The sequence below is a fragment of the Podarcis bocagei genome (assembly GCF_964188305.1).
Source record: "Podarcis bocagei genome assembly, chromosome: 1".
Taxonomy (NCBI): Eukaryota; Metazoa; Chordata; class Lepidosauria; order Squamata; family Lacertidae; genus Podarcis; species Podarcis bocagei.
The window spans coordinates 76,617,392-76,634,126 of NC_138125.1; the positions used below are offsets into that span (position 1 = coordinate 76,617,392).

Genomic DNA, 16,735 nt, shown 5'->3' on the forward strand with positions numbered 1-16,735 from the left:
TGTACGAACAATAACAGCATAGACATGGACAGTCATTGATGACTGTCTTCATTTTGCACATAACGAGTGCAATCCAGAAAAACACCAGAGCCCCATTGGCATATTAAATGATGTGCTTAATTGCCATTGATTTCATTGGAACTTAGAGGCGCCCAACTTTCTCAGCAGGAGAGTTGTTAATACAGTCAGTGTGATTCACAAGCCATTTAAAATGGGTTTCAGCTGATTTACTTCAGAATGGGCTGGAAAACGTAATTGCTTTTTCCAACTATAGCCAGAACATGACAAAGAAAGCAATATCTTCATTTCTAGTGCAGAATTCAATTAAATATATACAAATTATTTAGAACAGGTGGGAGAGGGGCAGCTTTCTCTTTCGCTACGTGCATATAAAGGGTCTAATAAGTCAGGGCCCAGTATGGATAAACATCAACACTATTACTCTGTAAAGATTTTAATACATCTGAAGACAATGGGTTCAGGCAACCTATGGGTAGAACACCTATGGAACTTTCCTGAAGGGGACTTTCCTGCTGAAGGAGGACATTTTCACCAATTCCACATTTCTTCTATGGTCCATCATTTCCCCTCCCTGAAAACCTGCTCTGGCAGGTGGCTCTGAGGGCTGGAATGGGGGAACCCAGCAGGGCGGCCCCACAGCTTCTTGGCCCCTGCCACAAAGGGAAGAAAACCTTCCATATATGAAAAGGCAAGTCTGGATCCAATTGGCACATTTTATAATCTTAATAAGACTGCACACATTTTGTACCTCCCCATGTGTGTACATGGTGGAATAAAAGTCAAAGTCTTGCCTACTGTAAAGCTGAGTGACAGCCAACCAAAAACAAAAGCATTAAATACAGGCTAAAGTAATCTACAGGTGCTTTAAATGAGTTGTTTCCAACTGTAAATGTAGGTACGCAACACATTTGGAAAGACGCTACTTTAAAAGCCCCTAAATAATGGTTGTGGAATTATTATTATTTTTAAGAGCTGGTTCATGCAGCATTGGGAGATAGTTCTTTGTTGCTTCAGACTCCTCCTTATATCCCTGCCCAGTTACAGGGATCTTTGGAAGAGTCTCTGTTAATGTTCCATCATGGCTCAGATGGACTGCTTATAGACACCAGAAGCTGTGCATTCTGTATTTTGGAAGCAATTCTGTGGAACTCCTTCCTGGCTGAGATTAGACCAGGCACCTCCTTGCTGAGCTTCACATTCTTGCCAAAAACCTTTCTATTCCAGCATCAGCAGGGTATCACAGGGAAAGTTTTCTGTCTTGGACTCATTTTGCTTGATTTTATCCTACCATATATTTTTGTCACGATGTGCATCGTTAGAAACTTTGGTGATTAAGCAGTATGTAAATGGCTTAAAGAAATAAATATGAGATTTTATTGATGTGATTCTCCCCCCTCCCTGTTCAAGTTACACTTTTCAGGTGGTTCAGGGAAATGCAGACATCTTCTGGAAATTTCAGCGTTACAACTTGATTGTGGAATACCACGGCCGACCTGCGTTTGCCCCTCCCTTCATCATTATTGACCACATTAAGCTGTTTCTTAGACGGATCTTTAAAAAGACAGAGCACAAAAAAGAGCATCTGGGTAAGCTGTAGAGAGGTAATGGTAAGATGTTCAGCACAATCTGAGGGTCCACACATGCAGGATGATTCTCAAACGAGTATGTGCACTGCCTCCATTAAAAAACATTACCTTTTAAGCAATGTGAACTGATACAATAGTTCTGCTCACTTCTGACTGAAGCTGCTTTCAAAAAAAATCAATTTTGTGCAATAGCAATTAAATGTTCTTTCTAAATAATTAATGTCAAGTTACTAATATTTTTTAAAGGATACAGATTACTGAAGAAGATAGCACTCAGCATTAGAAACTACAGCTCTGTCTTTAATAATTTAATATTTTTAGCATTCCAGAAGTTTGATTTTGAGTATTAAAGAAAGGGGAATGGGCATACTTTTATTTGCAGTGGTCTCATGGATCCATTCTAATACTGTAGATGATTGGAGCTATTACCTCTCACAGCTCCAGTTATATCAAGTGTGCATGTGAAGGAGCTCTAGGAGTGAATACAAACCTTTATGACATATTCAAGATTTTCTAGCTCATCGCCTTGAACTAAGTATAAATGAACAGCAATAATTTTTTTGCATGGAAAATCTGATTCACTAGGCTCTGATCTTCCTTTCTTCTATTCCACAGGTTGGCATTCCCCAACCCTCATACTTAATTGCATTGTGATGTTTTGTTTCTTTTACTATAGAAAGAGATCTGCCAGGAGGTCTGGATCAAAAAATCATAATGTGGGAGATGCTACAAAAAGAAAACTACCTGGCAAATCTGGAAACAAAGAAGAAAGAAAGCAGTGAAGAAAGGCTAAAGAAAATGTCAGACAAGTGCGTATCTATGGATGGAGACTTCCAAATCTCTGTTTTGATGCTAACTGAGGGCCAAACCAGACTTTTGTGTCTGTGTTTATTAAACATGTGAACACTGATTTGGTTATAAAGCTGGATGGGTGGAGTTTATTTTCTATCAATGCATGGAAAGAGGAACTTAGGGAAGGGAGAGAAAAAATGATTCAGTTCAGGTTAAAGGCAAAACTATCCAATACTCATTTTCCACAACAATGCATGAACTGAAACAGAATCACGCTTCAACACCAGCACTTCTCCAAATTTTGCAATGAAATTCTCCAGCCAAGTAATGTGTAGAAAGATGCACATACTAGGGCAAAGTGCCTAAAATGCAGATATTCGTGCAAATGAACATACAAAAAAGCATTATATTAGGAGAAATTGCATTGCAGAAAAAAGTGTATATTAAGAGAAATCTGCATTAAAATGCTGATTAATTTTTACAAGGGCTTAAATTTAGAACTGAATGATGAGAAACTGAGAACTCAAAATTGACAAATTCATCCATCTCTAGAGGAAGTGAAAGCCACTCACTCTTGTCTCCCTGAGCTACACTGTCTGAAAATGTTCTCCCGAGATTGACTCCAGCCCTAGAAGTCCACCCCACTCCATTTAAATTAAAAACAAACAAACAAAACCATTCCTGCTTTATAAGCCAGTCCATGCATATTTAGTCACCATGTGAGTGCCTAGTTTGGTTCTGAGACAGAAGATAAGCAGTTCCTTCCCTATGTTAAGTGGGTAACCAAAGCATTCCAAATTACTCAGGGCACAATTACTTAGAAAACAGATTTTGCATGGGAACTAGAGGAACACAGCATGCATTCAAGCCATTTGCTGTCCAAATCTCATGACCCTTCTGTAAAGCAGAGAGGATGTATTCTGCCACAGAATCACTGATGGGAGCAGATGAAAGCCCCCAGAGTTGCAACTTAGCAAGGGTTGCATTGAAATCTCAGCTGTATGAACTCCTGTATATGTGCGGGACCTACACCAATGACCACAATTTGCACACTTGCTCAAAAAATGGGGAGCAAGAATTGCAGGTAGAAAAACAGAGTCAGTATAGGCAGGTGTGAGCCAGTTCGGGGCCAGGGGGAGGGAAGGTAGATTCAATCCCACTGCCCTTTCTATTTACACAATTTAACTGTTACATTAAAGAAGGACTTTACTCTCAACTTACTTTCACTGGACTGAATCCTTTGCAACAGACCCAATGGCCACTGTCCCAGTCATGTTCTGGAGTCTAATCCATGTTGGATCCAATAAAATGTCTAGCTAAACTCCTCTAGTGCCTACCTCTTTGCTCACCGCTTTGATTTTCATCCCCCCTCAAAACAGGGTGAACAATCTTTCAAAGTACTTTAATGGTCTGAAAGACCAAGAGAAACGGCTTAGATCTTTGGAATCACAAGTAAGAATGCTTTTTCTTGTGTTTCAGCTATGCTTTTGTTCATGCAGGGTATAGCTATAGATTTTTTTTTAGCGTGGATTTAATTACACAATTCTTTCCAATATCTGCTTACAAAGCATTGTATAGACAGGATAATATGTCTCAGCTTATTTGGACAAAATAGAATTGATGCGTTGATTAACTAATATCTGGTCAAGAAATTCCTCATATATGCTAATATGAATTTGTTAACCTATCTTTAAATGACATAAATTATAGTGATTACATTTAATGATCTTGACAGATAATGCAGAGATCAGGCAACCTGCCATTCACACTGGTATTTTTGTCCATCAGACAGTCAAGAGTTCTTCATTTTCCCACTTTAGTGAGGAAACTTTCCAGTCCAGTTTTATCTCTGTCTTCATTTTCAATCTATGGTCTAAAGTTTGGACTCTGAACCTTAGCAAGGATTTCCCTTGCCCTTCACATCCCTACTAAGCTAGAAGTGCAGATACAGCAAGTTGCCTTCAATATTATTCATTCAAATGGCACCTAAGACCTAGGTCCATAAGTCATTGGCTGAATGTAGATTAGAGACAAGGTCCTCACCAGCAGCAACAGAGCTAAAAATGCAACTGTGAAGCTATGCTTTAGCTGATTAATTTGTGCTTTAAAAATGTATTCAAATCGCAAGCAAATCTACCAGATCTCTTTAGGATTGCAACGCCAGTGTGTCATTTTGAATGGTAATGGAAGATTTGGTGATACCAAAACCATTTCTTTTGTAGATCTCCTACTGCACAGTTACCCTTTCCTCAATGGCAGACACCTTAAGCAACAACAGCTTCTTTTTGAACAGACAACCTATGAACTACACACGTGAGTAAGGTGCAGAGAATGATTCTGAAAGTAAATAAACAAAAGTAAAACATTTTTTAAAGAGAAAAATCAGCAGTAAAAGGCTAAGTAGAAAACAACAGCAACAACAACAATTTATTTATACCCAAGAACAACAATTTATTATTTATACCCCATCCACCTGGCTGGGTTTCCTCAGCCACTCTGGGCGGCTTCCAACAGAATATTAAAATACAATAATCTATTAAACATTAAAAGCTTCCCCAAACAGCCCACACAGTTTATCAAAAAGTGTTTGTTGTTAAAAATTACAGAGATTACTTAAGGTACTTTTTCTTCCACTGAACTCAAGGTGGTGAACATGGGGTTCCTTGGCAGTCTCCTGCCCAAGCACTAATCAAACCCAGACTTTCAGCAAGGTTGCTGCATCATGCGCTTTCCAAGTTCCAGACCTGGGATATGTGTGTGTGTGTGTGTGTGTGAGAGAGAGAGAGAGAGAGAGAGAGAGAGAGAGTGATTCATGCTTGAACCTGTCATGATGCTTAATATTTCCACTGGAACTTTACACCCTGGAATCAGTTTGAGCAGTACAGATCAAAATGCTCAGTTGTGAAGATAAGCACTCAAAGCATACAGTCTGCTTTTCAGCTCCCTCAGCTTTGTGGACTCCATTAAGTTGACAGCTGCTCTTCACATGCATTGAGGGATGCAAGCATACGCTGGTTCCAAAGCTAACAGGGAAGTCCTTGCTTATGCATTAGGTCATTGTATCTAACTGTTTGCCCTTGGATAGAAAAATGTCTGTTCTGTCTCTTCATGAGATTAATGTGCATCTTTGTGAGATTAATGGATTTCTATTTCATCTGGCTAAATCCAGTGCCTTCCATAGTGACAAATTCCAGAGAGGAAGCCATGTTAGGCTGCTGAAAAGAAAATACTTTGTTGGTCTTATCATTACTTGGCACACCAGACACTGCAGAGGAAGAATAATTCTAGACAGTGAATCCAAAGGCCAGGAAACGCAAGAGTCCAGGAAAGTCTGTGACATTTCTATGCAAAGCTTGCATTTATGCAAGTGGCCCAGTCACAGCAGCAGTAACCAAAGATGCTATCTTCCTAGTTATGCTTATTTTAACACCATCAACTGGAAACAAACCTTTGCTTCATAAAATAACTACAGGTGTTAACTTAGCATAGATTGGAAAGAGAAGTGGCTGAATTGCAACTTATTACCAAACTTAAAACCATGGAGAGACCTGGTCTGAATAGAGACATTGGATTCTTAAGGTGCTACTGGAATGAATTTTTTGTTTTTTATTTTGTTTCTACTACAACAGACCAATACGGCTACCTACCTGTAACTACAAGAAAAATGTCAGACCTTACTCCATCTCTGCATTTCATTATTGTTTCTCTCCAAACCTTCCCCCATCTTGGTCTGTGTGCAAAACTATAACAATCCTTTTCCCCCTTCTTTTAAAAGAAAACCCAGATATCATGGATGAAAGGGATTATAAGGAAATAGCTCTGCAGATATTCAGTAAAACTGTCTGGCCTAAAACAACTCTCATACCTGCTCATATTAACCAGTGTTTTTACTCCAAAAACCTCCACAGGTTTCATAACCACAGGCACAAATCAAACGCCTGCACCAGAAGGCAATGAAGCTGGAGAAGGCACCCATCAGTTTGAAGATGACATGATGTACATCGATAACTAACGCTACTTGCAGAAGATCAAACATTTTGCTGTGTTTTTGATTGACTTTTTGACATATTCATCACGGTCTTCAATTACCTAAAGGGTTTTTTCTTTTGATGGCCGAGTACTGCCCTGTCTTCCGTACCAAACATATAAAAAGCCTATGGTGAAGCGTTGCATCCAATTTATTAGCCTTATAAATGCTGACTGATTGCTTCCAATAATCTATCACCTTCTCAGCAGTCCGAAGTTTAAACTTGTGCTGCTGTTCTAATTTATGCCATGCAAATAAACCACTCATGCTAGACCATTCCAAACCTTCTTAGCAACAGTAATCAGCATATGTACAAAATACATTCTGCACATACTTTTTCCTTTTTAAAGGAAACTAGTTAAAAAATCCAATTACGATGCAGAGTATTAATTTGCAAATAAACCAACATGCTACTTTGACAGATCTCTGTACTATTGAGGAAAATAGCACTATGTTTGTAAAGCCGCAGCTTTAAGCTTCCACATATCACAACTGCCGTTAAAAAAATGGATTACCAGGTTTGTCTGTAAAACAAAGAGCTGCTTAGAAGATTTTTCCCAGCAAGGTTCTGCCACCTGCAAAAAGTCTTTACTACTGGCAGTAGTAAAACACTATTACTGAACAAGCTCTCTTAAACTCTACTGCACTCACAAGGGCAGGCGAGGTTGCCACAATAATCTGGCATTGTTATTTTACCTTTAGCATTTGCTTGCAAGCAGGTAAGTCTTCCCAGCACAGAGATGCAATAATCAGAAAGTGCTTCATTTGCTGTTATTTCTGATAGTGATGCAGCTATTATGCCTGCTAAAGGGGGGGAAATGACCATATCTCATTCCCACGCCCGGTGAACAATGCAGAAAATGCACCTTAACTCACCTTTTGGGGGTGAAAGCACTTGTCTGGCCACAAGGGACCTACATCTGATGGTTCTGAAAGAGCATGGACTTCTTAATAGTAAATAAATAGGACCTCAGAAACTACTGCTCACTGGGCCATCAGATAAAGAAATCAAGAGTTTAGCCATTGTGACAGTTTAGAAAAATTAATGTTCAGCTAAAAGGGTACATCTTTCCATGTGAAGGACTATTCCAAAAACATGTCCAGGATATAATGTCACATACATATGCTCAATGCCATATTGTTAGATGACAAAATGTCTCCCTCCATGGAATACAGCTACTTGTTTTGAGTTGCAGCTGCAAGTTGATTGACGTAAGTAGGGCACAAGCACCTAGTCAGCATTGAAGCAGACCAACTTTTTTCAGAATTCTACATTTCCCAAACATGTCTGAGGTCATTGGAAGTTGCCACTAGAATAAGATGGGTGGGTGTGGACACACCGCAGTGTGTGTGTGTTGGGCAGGGTGGCGCTAGGTGGAAGCTAGCTGTTACCCCCCTGAAGTGCTGACCAAGAGATCCAGCAAAATGAGATCTGGTGCTTTTTCAAAAACACAGATGTGTAAAACGTTGAAGCATGCAGATGTGTCATAAATTAAGCACCAAAGTGTAAGGTGATGCTGGAAATGACAATGCTTCATGATTACAGTTAGCTTGCTCTGCAAAGCCACTTCAGTAGCTCATAAGGGAGAAAAGTAAAATGCAGGCAAGAAACATTTATGCAGATCGCTCCTATCTTGCAGACTGAAATAATAAGTTCTGAAGCTCCTTTCCTTAGAGACATATTGAAATCTCAGCATCGTTGCGCTGCAAGATATTACTTGGCTGGCTTATGGTTGCCACATTACATTTTTAAAGTTGGGAAGATTCGGCTTATAAATACTATTAATTTGTCAACTACTTTTAATTTATCATCTTACCCAGATGCTAAGAAAGTTGATGTGAGTCTTATTTTTTTGGTTTATTGTTATTTTAACTCTTCAAATGTTTTAAATTACTGTTAATTTTTCATAGTGATAATTTTATTGCTTTATTTTGTAAACTGCTTTGAGGGTTTTTTGTGCTTTTTTAAACAATCAAGTGGTGTATAAATTTGATGAAATAAAAATAAATGAAATATGCTGGAAGAAAATGCTCCCTAGACCAGTAGTGAGGAGCCTAAAGTCTGTGGACCTAATTAGCCAGCTGGGGTAGATGCAGCTTTGCACAGTGAGGCAGCTGCATACCTGTGATCCTGCCCTTACCAGAGCATATGAGTCTCCTTTTTATCCTCATAACCCTGGGAAGTAGGTTAGGCTGCATGCTCGGTTAAAGGTCACCCAATAGGACTGTTTGGGTTTGGTGCGCATTTGAGCCCAGCTCTCCCAACATTCTAAGCCCCATTCCAGACACTGGCTCTCTGAGTAGCTGGAGTTCGGGTGCAAACCATTACCGTATTTTTCGCTCTATAACATGCACCCGACCATAACACGCACGTAGTTTTTAGAGGAGGAAAATCCGTAGGCATGCCACCCATAGGCATTCCCTCCATAACACGCACAGACATTTCCCCTTACTTTCTAGGAGGAAAAAAGTGAGTGTTATGGTGCAAAAAATACGGTATATATGTGATTTTTAAAAACAAACATATTTTCATTAAGTGATTGCGTGATGGCCTTAATGTGGTTTTGTGCAATTTAAATGGCTACCTTTCTCCTCCTTATCAGATACTCCTGTGTCTGAACCAGCAGTCAAGAGTGGGGAAAATTTGTCAGGGGCGCAAAACAATGAGAGATAGGAAAAGCTCTTTTTCCGTCACAGCATCCCAAGGTGAGCCTAACCAATTTGATTCCACTACAACCACCAAAGAACAGATTAATAACTGCTGCTACAGATCGTAATAGGTTGAAGCAGCTTGTGGATGAATGGACAGAGATAACAGGGTGGAAGAGAGCTGTTGCTGGAGGGAGAAGGTAGGGTTGGGTGGGGAAAATATACCTGTCAAGTCTTGACAAGCATCACCAGTCGCTAACACACATACCTTTGGACAAAAAAAGCAGCAATTAAAATTTTTATTGACACCAAGGATAATATGAAAAGGATCACATAGTAGGTCTGTTAAAGAGTCCGTTTTAAGTCCTTTAATTCCCAAACAAATCCAGTTAATTTGTTATGAAATCACTTTACTTTAGGGAGCAGCTCTTGGATATGCAGATGGAAGCATCACAGTTGCAAAGGACGGAAGTAGTGGATATTCAGTGCTGAGATCGTTCTTCATATTTCATAATCCAATGAAGTCTTATTCTGGTCGTTGGCTCTGTCTTTTCTAGCTTTTAAAAAATGTGTGCATGTTCCCTGCAAGCTTTGCTTCCATGATCCTAATTTGTTGCTATCAAGCACCATGCTATATAGAAACAAGGGAACATCCATGCTGCATTTTACAGCATGTAGACACTTCCCATTTTCAGTCCTTCTACAGCATATGGCTTGTTACTTACTGTGCTTTTATTTTCATTGGCAGTGTGGAGAGGTATGGGCTTGTACTAAACCTTTGTTTGATCAAGCAAGTATATTTGGATGCATCTTGGGCTTCATTCACATGGCATGTTTTGCCAGTACTCAGAGATGGGATACTAGTCAAAAGATTTTACACAAAGTGCTAAGCAAAACAGTAGCTCAACAAAATCTGGAGGAGTATGCAGGTATGCAGTTGTAAGATTTGTTCCAAAAGTGAAAAACAACAACAACCAGATGTTCCTTTACAGGCAAAGTATTTGTAGACATTTCTGCACCACTGCAAACTAAAATTTTGCCTAGTTTTGATACTACAATACAGAGGGACATCATGGAATCGGTAAATGGAACGCTAAAATATATCTAAGTCACAGCTCCAAGTATGCTAAACAAAGCAAGCAAGTAGCCAAAACTCATGCAAACAATGAAGAAAATAATTTTAGGGAAACACTTCTTTAAAAACACTATAATTTATCCAGCTTTAGGACTCTTCCTCCTCTTCATCATTGCTGGCTTTGGGTCGGAAATGCTTTCTATTCCTTTTCTTGCTACCATGGAATCCCATGGTTCCCACCACTGTCTCTTCATCTGCCTGAGAAGAATCTACACCAGATCCTCTTTGAACACTTAACTCCTCCAGTTTTGGTTGTTTCCAATCCTCTGCTTCCTTTATATCTAAAGGGTCTAGTACACCCTCCTCCTTGTTCTGGGTCTTAGGCTTCTTTGGAGGGTTCTCTTTGGGTTCTTTGTTTGCATCACTAAGCTTGTCTTCTTCATCCTCCTTGGCGGCAGCTCTTTTCCTATCTGAGCCTGCTTTTGTGGGTTTGGTAAAGACAATCCTTCCAGCACCAGAACTGGAGGGATCCTGATTGAAGGATGGGGTGTAGCTTTCAGGAGAGGCTGACCTCTCTTCCCCTCTAGTCTTCTTCATGCCCTCCAGAAACTCCATGGCAATTGATCTGTTGGTCTTATCACTGGACTCTGAAACATCATCCAAGCTGTACTTGGTCCAGCGTTCTGGGTGCGCAACATAATCAGGAACTGCTGGAGAACTTTTAGGAGCTGGTGGTGGCTTGCTGTGTCTTCCAATGCTTTCTGCAGCAATCTTGCTTGAAATGTTGGGTGGAGGCAGAGGCCGCTTAAATCTTCCATCAATCACATTATCTTCAGCCATTGAGGGCACTGCTCGTTTGGCTGCCCCTTCCAGACAGTCAAAAATGCTCTGGCTGCGCTGGGAAAAGCTTGAACTCATGCCTTTCAGGTGAAACGGCTGCACAGGTGATTTTTGGTTGCTGTGTAAAGGGTCACCGCTTTCATCTGATCTACTACCCACATCATCTGAAGGAAGGGATTCCTCAGGAGATACAGTATCAACTTCAGCATCGCCAGGAAACCCAAAGTCATCTGAATCTGAATCACTCAGAGAAATTGTGTCTGAAGGAAGGACACCCTCGTAATCGGCGGCCCCGCCAGCCACTATACCCATGAAGGGTTCACCTGCACCTTCATCACCCATATTTGGGCAGTTGCTTGCTTATACTAATTTGGCTTAGACCTTGCTGCAGCCAATTAAGTTTTCCAGCTGCCCGGGGAGTTTAAAGCCTGGAACAAAAATGAAACAAAAACAGAAAAAACCCAGTGAAGTTCAACTGTGAAAAGGAAACCATACCATGACACCTGCCCTTCATGTACTTCAAGAACTCTAAAAACAAAAATCCAATACAAAAGAAGGGGTGGAGGGAGAAAAGGATTAGCAGGAGAAGCCCATCTCAGCTACTGCCTCAGATAAACAGTTCTGGAGTTGCTTTTGGTTTTTTATAAACCAGCCACACTGTAATGTGTTAAGCACTGCCAATTAGTAAATTCTCTAAAATAAATTCTGTAGTCCTGTAGTCCTGAATAGGTCAAAACACTTTTACGTTTATGGGACGCTACAGACAAACAACCATTTCTGTCATTCACTCATTGTTTAACTAAATCTACCAGCGTATCCTCATCCACATAGCACAGGTAATAATATACTTTCAGAAATTGCCAGTTGAGCAATTTTCCATATAGTAGGCCAGAACATAGATTTACAGAATATAACGCTAGTTTTAACTGATAATTTTGCAAAAATTAGATGATCCATCAGTAGCTTCCTGCCAAAAGTGTCTTCTGGCACTAAAGATCAGCTGTCTTAAATGAGGCAAGGAAGAAACACTTGCATAAGACAGAGAAATGTGATCTCTTCTAGGCTAATACTTACAAATTAACAAAATCTGTGACATACAATTTTGAGTCTGGTAGTACTAAATTTTCGCTGCCCCTGAATAGTTGCGCAAGATTTTGCTTCTCATTTGAAAACTAAAACCTTATTTAGTAGGACAGTGGCATTTTCTCCTTTTGTAAAAAGTGAATTCCTTCTACTGGGTTTGTAACTCAGTAGTTTCTTTTTATTGCTATCTGCATTGATGTGGTACTGTCAAACTTCTATCCAACTCTGGAATATAGCAAGAACAATATTTTGTTCTTACATGTTCCTAAAATGCCTTACAAAAATGACAAAGGGACTAGATGCTCCAGATTCATTGAATTTTCTATGGTACCTTTGTGTGCATGTCAAACACCAGAGTTTTATCATATATTTATCATGCTCTATCTCTCGAGTCTGACATCCCCACCCCCATCAACCCATTCATGTGCTAGGCTCATTCAGTGGCCCTTAATAGCATTTTCCTTAGTCTCCAGTGACCAATTCCCTAAAAGGGAAGAATTGTACAGGAAGAAAGTTCTTTTATGGTGACGGTAAACAGGCATGGATAAATCTACTAGCCACTCACCATCTGGAGTCTGAAACAGTATTCCATCCTCTGGGTCAGTTAAAGCCACCAAGGTTCTCAGATGTTGTACCCTGGCAGTAAGAGGTTGGACATATCATCAGCGCAAATAAATAAAGTGGAGCTGAAATTTCATAGTACATTAATAGTACTTGCTGTTTGGGTAGGTGTGGCCTCTAGCCTTGTACTAACAATAATATCTGCAAATAATCCTCTCTTAAGGCTGGAAAGCAGAATCTTTGCATATTTTATATGGTCATAAAGACAGCTATTCAGGTAGTGGACTTCAATGTGCAACTTACATAGATGTGTAAGATGTGCAAGAACATTTAAATTGTCACATCAACTAAAATAAGCAACCCTGTTATCCAAAAGTCATGTGTGGTGTATCAGAAGAACAGAACCAAATCTAACTTACATTAATTTAACAGCCAATGGGCCAAATTTAAATGTCCCCAAACATATCTACATTATGTGGATTCTGGTTGGTTTGTTTTGCCCCCTAAAGGGAGGTTTTGGCTGTTTCTTACTGGCAGTAAATAGAAAAATGAAAAAATAATTTCCAGAAAGAAAAGACTCACAGGTTCTTTGCAATGATCTGATTAGGATGCAATTCAAACAGGATGGCTTCTCTCAGAATAGACAAGTCCCCTTCAGAATCTTCCATACTATCTTGATCCCTGTTATTTGAACTGTGGGAAAGCCAAAATAAATAAATAAATAAATAAATAAACAGCTCCCCCGCACTCTAGCCTACAGAGAGTTATATGATAGAAGAAAAAGCTTCAGAAAATAAAGTCAAGAAAGTAACTTGTTACAAAGGAGGCAATTCCCGCCTCCCCAAGTCTCTCATCTCTAATCAACATGAGCTATGGAGAAATTACTTTTTCTCAATCCAAACATATCAGTCAGCCTGCCCTGAGCATTAGCAAACGACTTATAAATTTCAAGGGATGCAAAACAAGAGCAAGTTAAAACTATATTAACTGAGTTATTGTGAACAGGACCAAAGATGTTATAAGGCTGTTATGAGAAATCTGTAACTGCTTTGAACACTCCAAAGTGCAATATAAATGCAAAATATCAGGGCTATTGATGTTTTCAGGTGCTTTCATCTAGAGTTGCTATGTCTCGCCCCAATACTTGGGTAGGAGAGGCTATAAAACCAAGGCAAGCGCAGACTCATGTGTGCAGCTCAGTCTTAGGGTGAGGGTAGAAACCCAGGGGAGGCTAAACTGAAAGAAATCTCTCCCACTTAGTGACCCAGTGAAATTGATGGGTAGTAGATTCAAAGAAGGCCAAAAAGAGAAATGCACATCTTTGTACAGAGAATAGTTAACTTACGAAATGTGCTGCCATAAAAAACAGAAAAAGGAAGTTGTCATACTGAGTCCATTGGTCCATATAAGCTCAGTACTGTCTACACTGACTGGCAGTAACTGTTCAGGATTTCAGACAGGGTTCTCTCCCAGCACTACCAGGAGGTGTCAAGTGTTGAACCTGGGCCCTTCTGTATGAAAATGCAGGTGCTATTCCACTGAGCCAAAGCTCTGTATAGCAATCATCACTGATTTATATCTTGGGTCTTCAAGCAGGAGCAGTCAGAACCCATGTCGAAGCCGCATCTAAGGTGGCTCACAATAGAATTATTACCACCACCCACATGTTTAAAAAGAGAATAGAACCGAGTCTCCAAATTCATTATTTGGCAAGTATGGTTTAAAATTATTGAACTTAGCTGGGATGGCAAAATGGACATGTCTAATCAGAGAAAAGAGGCCCTGTGGAACATGTGCACTCTGTATCCACAGGGCCTCTTTTAAAGGACTCACCCCGTATATGGCTGACAGATGAAGAATTGGGAGTTCTTTAGTTTCTTTAACTTTTAAAAAATCTTAGAATCCTTCTTCTATCTCTCTACTTCTTTCTTTCTCTCTCTTCCTTTTCCTCTGGATCTGTGATTTTATCTAGATTAACGTTGTAGTTTGGATTAAAAAAAGATATAATAATGTTTGCACCTCTCTTTTTAAATTCTAATAAAAAATTATCCAAAGAAAGAAAAGGCCGAAGACTGCTAGTTTACATGGCTTTCGGCGCAGAGCAAAGCAGTTCATCGAGGAAAATGACAATTAACCATAAACGGCCCTGTTCTCCAGAGGCCTCGTACCTCTGACGACCAGGTTGGTTGGGTGGTGTGTAATGGTCACAGACGAGGGAACTGGGTTCGAATTCCCCCCCACTCGGTCACGGGGCTCCCCGGGTGACCTTGGGCCGCCCACTTCCTCTCCGGCCTAACCCACAGGGTTGTTGTGGGGGGTGAAATGAAAAGGCGCGTGTGGGGAAGGGTATAAATGCAACCAGGGAACAGATACAGGCCCATTAGCGAGTGGGGCTCCCCGTGGTCAGTTTGGGAAACAATATGATGGGTCTTCGGGGCCGTTAGACACCCCCACGCCAGTCCTCTCCCTCCCGCGTGGAATGAGCAGCACTTGCGATGGGGAAAGAAACAGCAGCGCGTCTCTCCCGCCCTCAAAACTCCTCCCCGCCGTCGACCTTCCTACCTCCGTCCCGCCAAACGCATCAACTTCTTCCCCCGGGAGCAGAGCCCACCTCCGTTTCTCCTCACCCGCGGCGCCGCTGTGCCTAATTCCAGCCACGGCCTGCCGTATTCCGCGCCGTCCTCCCTGCGCACGCCGGGACATGGAGTCTTTATCGCCTGGCGGGTCGCTGTAGAACCCTACGCTAGCCGCCCTCGGGTGAACTACATATCCCAGAAGGCATCTCGCCTAAAACGCGGCCCAGTGACTAGCCTCGTCCTCCTCGTAGCCTCCCTTCCCGATGCATTCTGGGAACTGTAGTGCTTTCTTTATTATTATCGTCGTCGACTGGCGGCGGCGGGGAGAGGGGTATTTCTGGCGTGAAGTGGGCGCCTCCATGGTCCGTAGAGTTAGGAAAACATTAGAAGAGTTCTAAGGCTGCGGTCGTAATCCCGCTTGCTTCTGAGTTGGCGTCTCTGACAGTTGCAAGCTAGCAAGTTGAGCGGAGGGGGCAGGCACTTTTTGAGGAGGTGGGGGCTGGACGACTGAGCTGGACGTGCCTCTCATTGCTACCTGAGGGATATATTTGTTATCATTTGCAATTAGAAATCCAGGACTCAACACGAGCGATTTTGCAATATCTGCCTGCGCATCCCACGTCGCAACTCTCGTGTCTGCTTGCATCTCAATCACGTTTTCTTTGTTTGCTTATGCACACGATTTGCACACCTGCCCAATAACTAACAATACGACTTAAAAGCCGTTAAGATTTCTTCCAGGCCAGGTAACGATTGCCGAGGTGTATATACCTGGTTTTCATGGGCGTAGCCAGGATTTTTGTTAAGGGGGCAAGCCTTTTGTGGGGGGCGGGGCGCAGAACCTCAGTTACCTATGCAGTTTTATTGATTTGGGAGGGGGAGCCCCCCCATTGGCTACGCCCATGCAGGTATTCGACACTCCTCCCTCACACTTCCCCGGGTGCAGAAATCTTTGCAGAAGGTTGTACTGTATCGGCAAAGCTGTGTAGCATGGAAATGATTTCACAGGAAACTTGTGCCATGTGTATGCTGAGCCCTTGAAGGCAATAAATTAAGTGTACTAATTACTATAATTAAACTAGATATAGAAAGCAACTCACAGAGATGGGAAAGACTTTGATCGCATAACCTGACCTGTGCACCTGTTTAATTAGCTGCTCTCCTTTCTTATGATTATCTTTATACAAGACTTGGATTGGATAGCCTTTCAAATAGATGACATCTTCAAACAGAGGCCTGCCCTCTGATGGCCCTCCCAATAGAAGAATGTCTTCTGTAAAGTAAAACACATGGCCACCATATTTCCTATGTTCTGATGCAAATATTCAAGTGTTAAAAATGGGAGGGTTTGTACTCTACACTGTTTTAAACAGGGGGAGGGGAATCACACCCACATCATGCATTTAGGGCACATTTAACACATCCTGCCAACTGTAGATTTCCCCTCACAGAGCTACAGTTGCCAGCACCTCAACAAACTACAGCTCCCAGGATTATTATTTTTTGCGGGGGCGTTGGCGTTCCA

General features: G+C 41.2%; 2 protein-coding genes across 9 annotated transcripts in view; one reads left to right on the plus strand and one right to left on the minus strand.

Moving 5' to 3' along the window:
• TRPM5 (transient receptor potential cation channel subfamily M member 5) overlaps positions 1-8,751 on the plus strand; it is a 51,775-nt gene extending 43,024 nt beyond the window's left edge. Inside the window, exons 22-26 of the mRNA XM_081205090.1 lie at positions 1,429-1,607; positions 2,284-2,416; positions 3,779-3,851; positions 4,622-4,712; positions 6,308-8,751. Coding sequence (XP_081061216.1) covers positions 1,429-1,607; positions 2,284-2,416; positions 3,779-3,851; positions 4,622-4,712; positions 6,308-6,411 — 580 coding nt within the window. The 3' untranslated portion in view covers positions 6,412-8,751. The remainder of the gene's footprint in view (positions 1-1,428; positions 1,608-2,283; positions 2,417-3,778; positions 3,852-4,621; positions 4,713-6,307) is intronic.
• Positions 8,752-9,360: 609 nt separating this feature from the next.
• Positions 9,361-15,360, minus strand: TSSC4 (tumor suppressing subtransferable candidate 4). 8 transcript variants are annotated; one of them, XM_081205373.1, is made up of 4 exons: positions 15,262-15,359; positions 13,217-13,327; positions 12,639-12,709; positions 9,361-11,418 (listed from the first exon to the last, which is right to left on the minus strand). In XM_081205373.1, the coding sequence occupies exon 4, from the start codon at positions 11,330-11,332 to the stop codon at positions 10,298-10,300; it is 1,035 nt and encodes a 344-aa protein (XP_081061499.1). In that variant the 5' UTR covers positions 11,333-11,418; positions 12,639-12,709; positions 13,217-13,327; positions 15,262-15,359; the 3' UTR covers positions 9,361-10,297. The 8 variants fall into 8 exon arrangements, with proteins under 8 accessions (XP_081061499.1, XP_081061495.1, XP_081061498.1 ...); XM_081205369.1 differs by having other exon boundaries at positions 15,197-15,355; XM_081205372.1 differs by having other exon boundaries at positions 15,246-15,348.
• Between the last annotated feature and the right edge of the window lie 1,375 nt (positions 15,361-16,735).

Coding starts and splice junctions, on each gene's coding strand:
- TSSC4 (XM_081205376.1), bottom strand. CDS start 11,332: ATGGGTGATGAAGGTGCAGGTGAACCCTTCATGGGTATAGTGGCTGGC.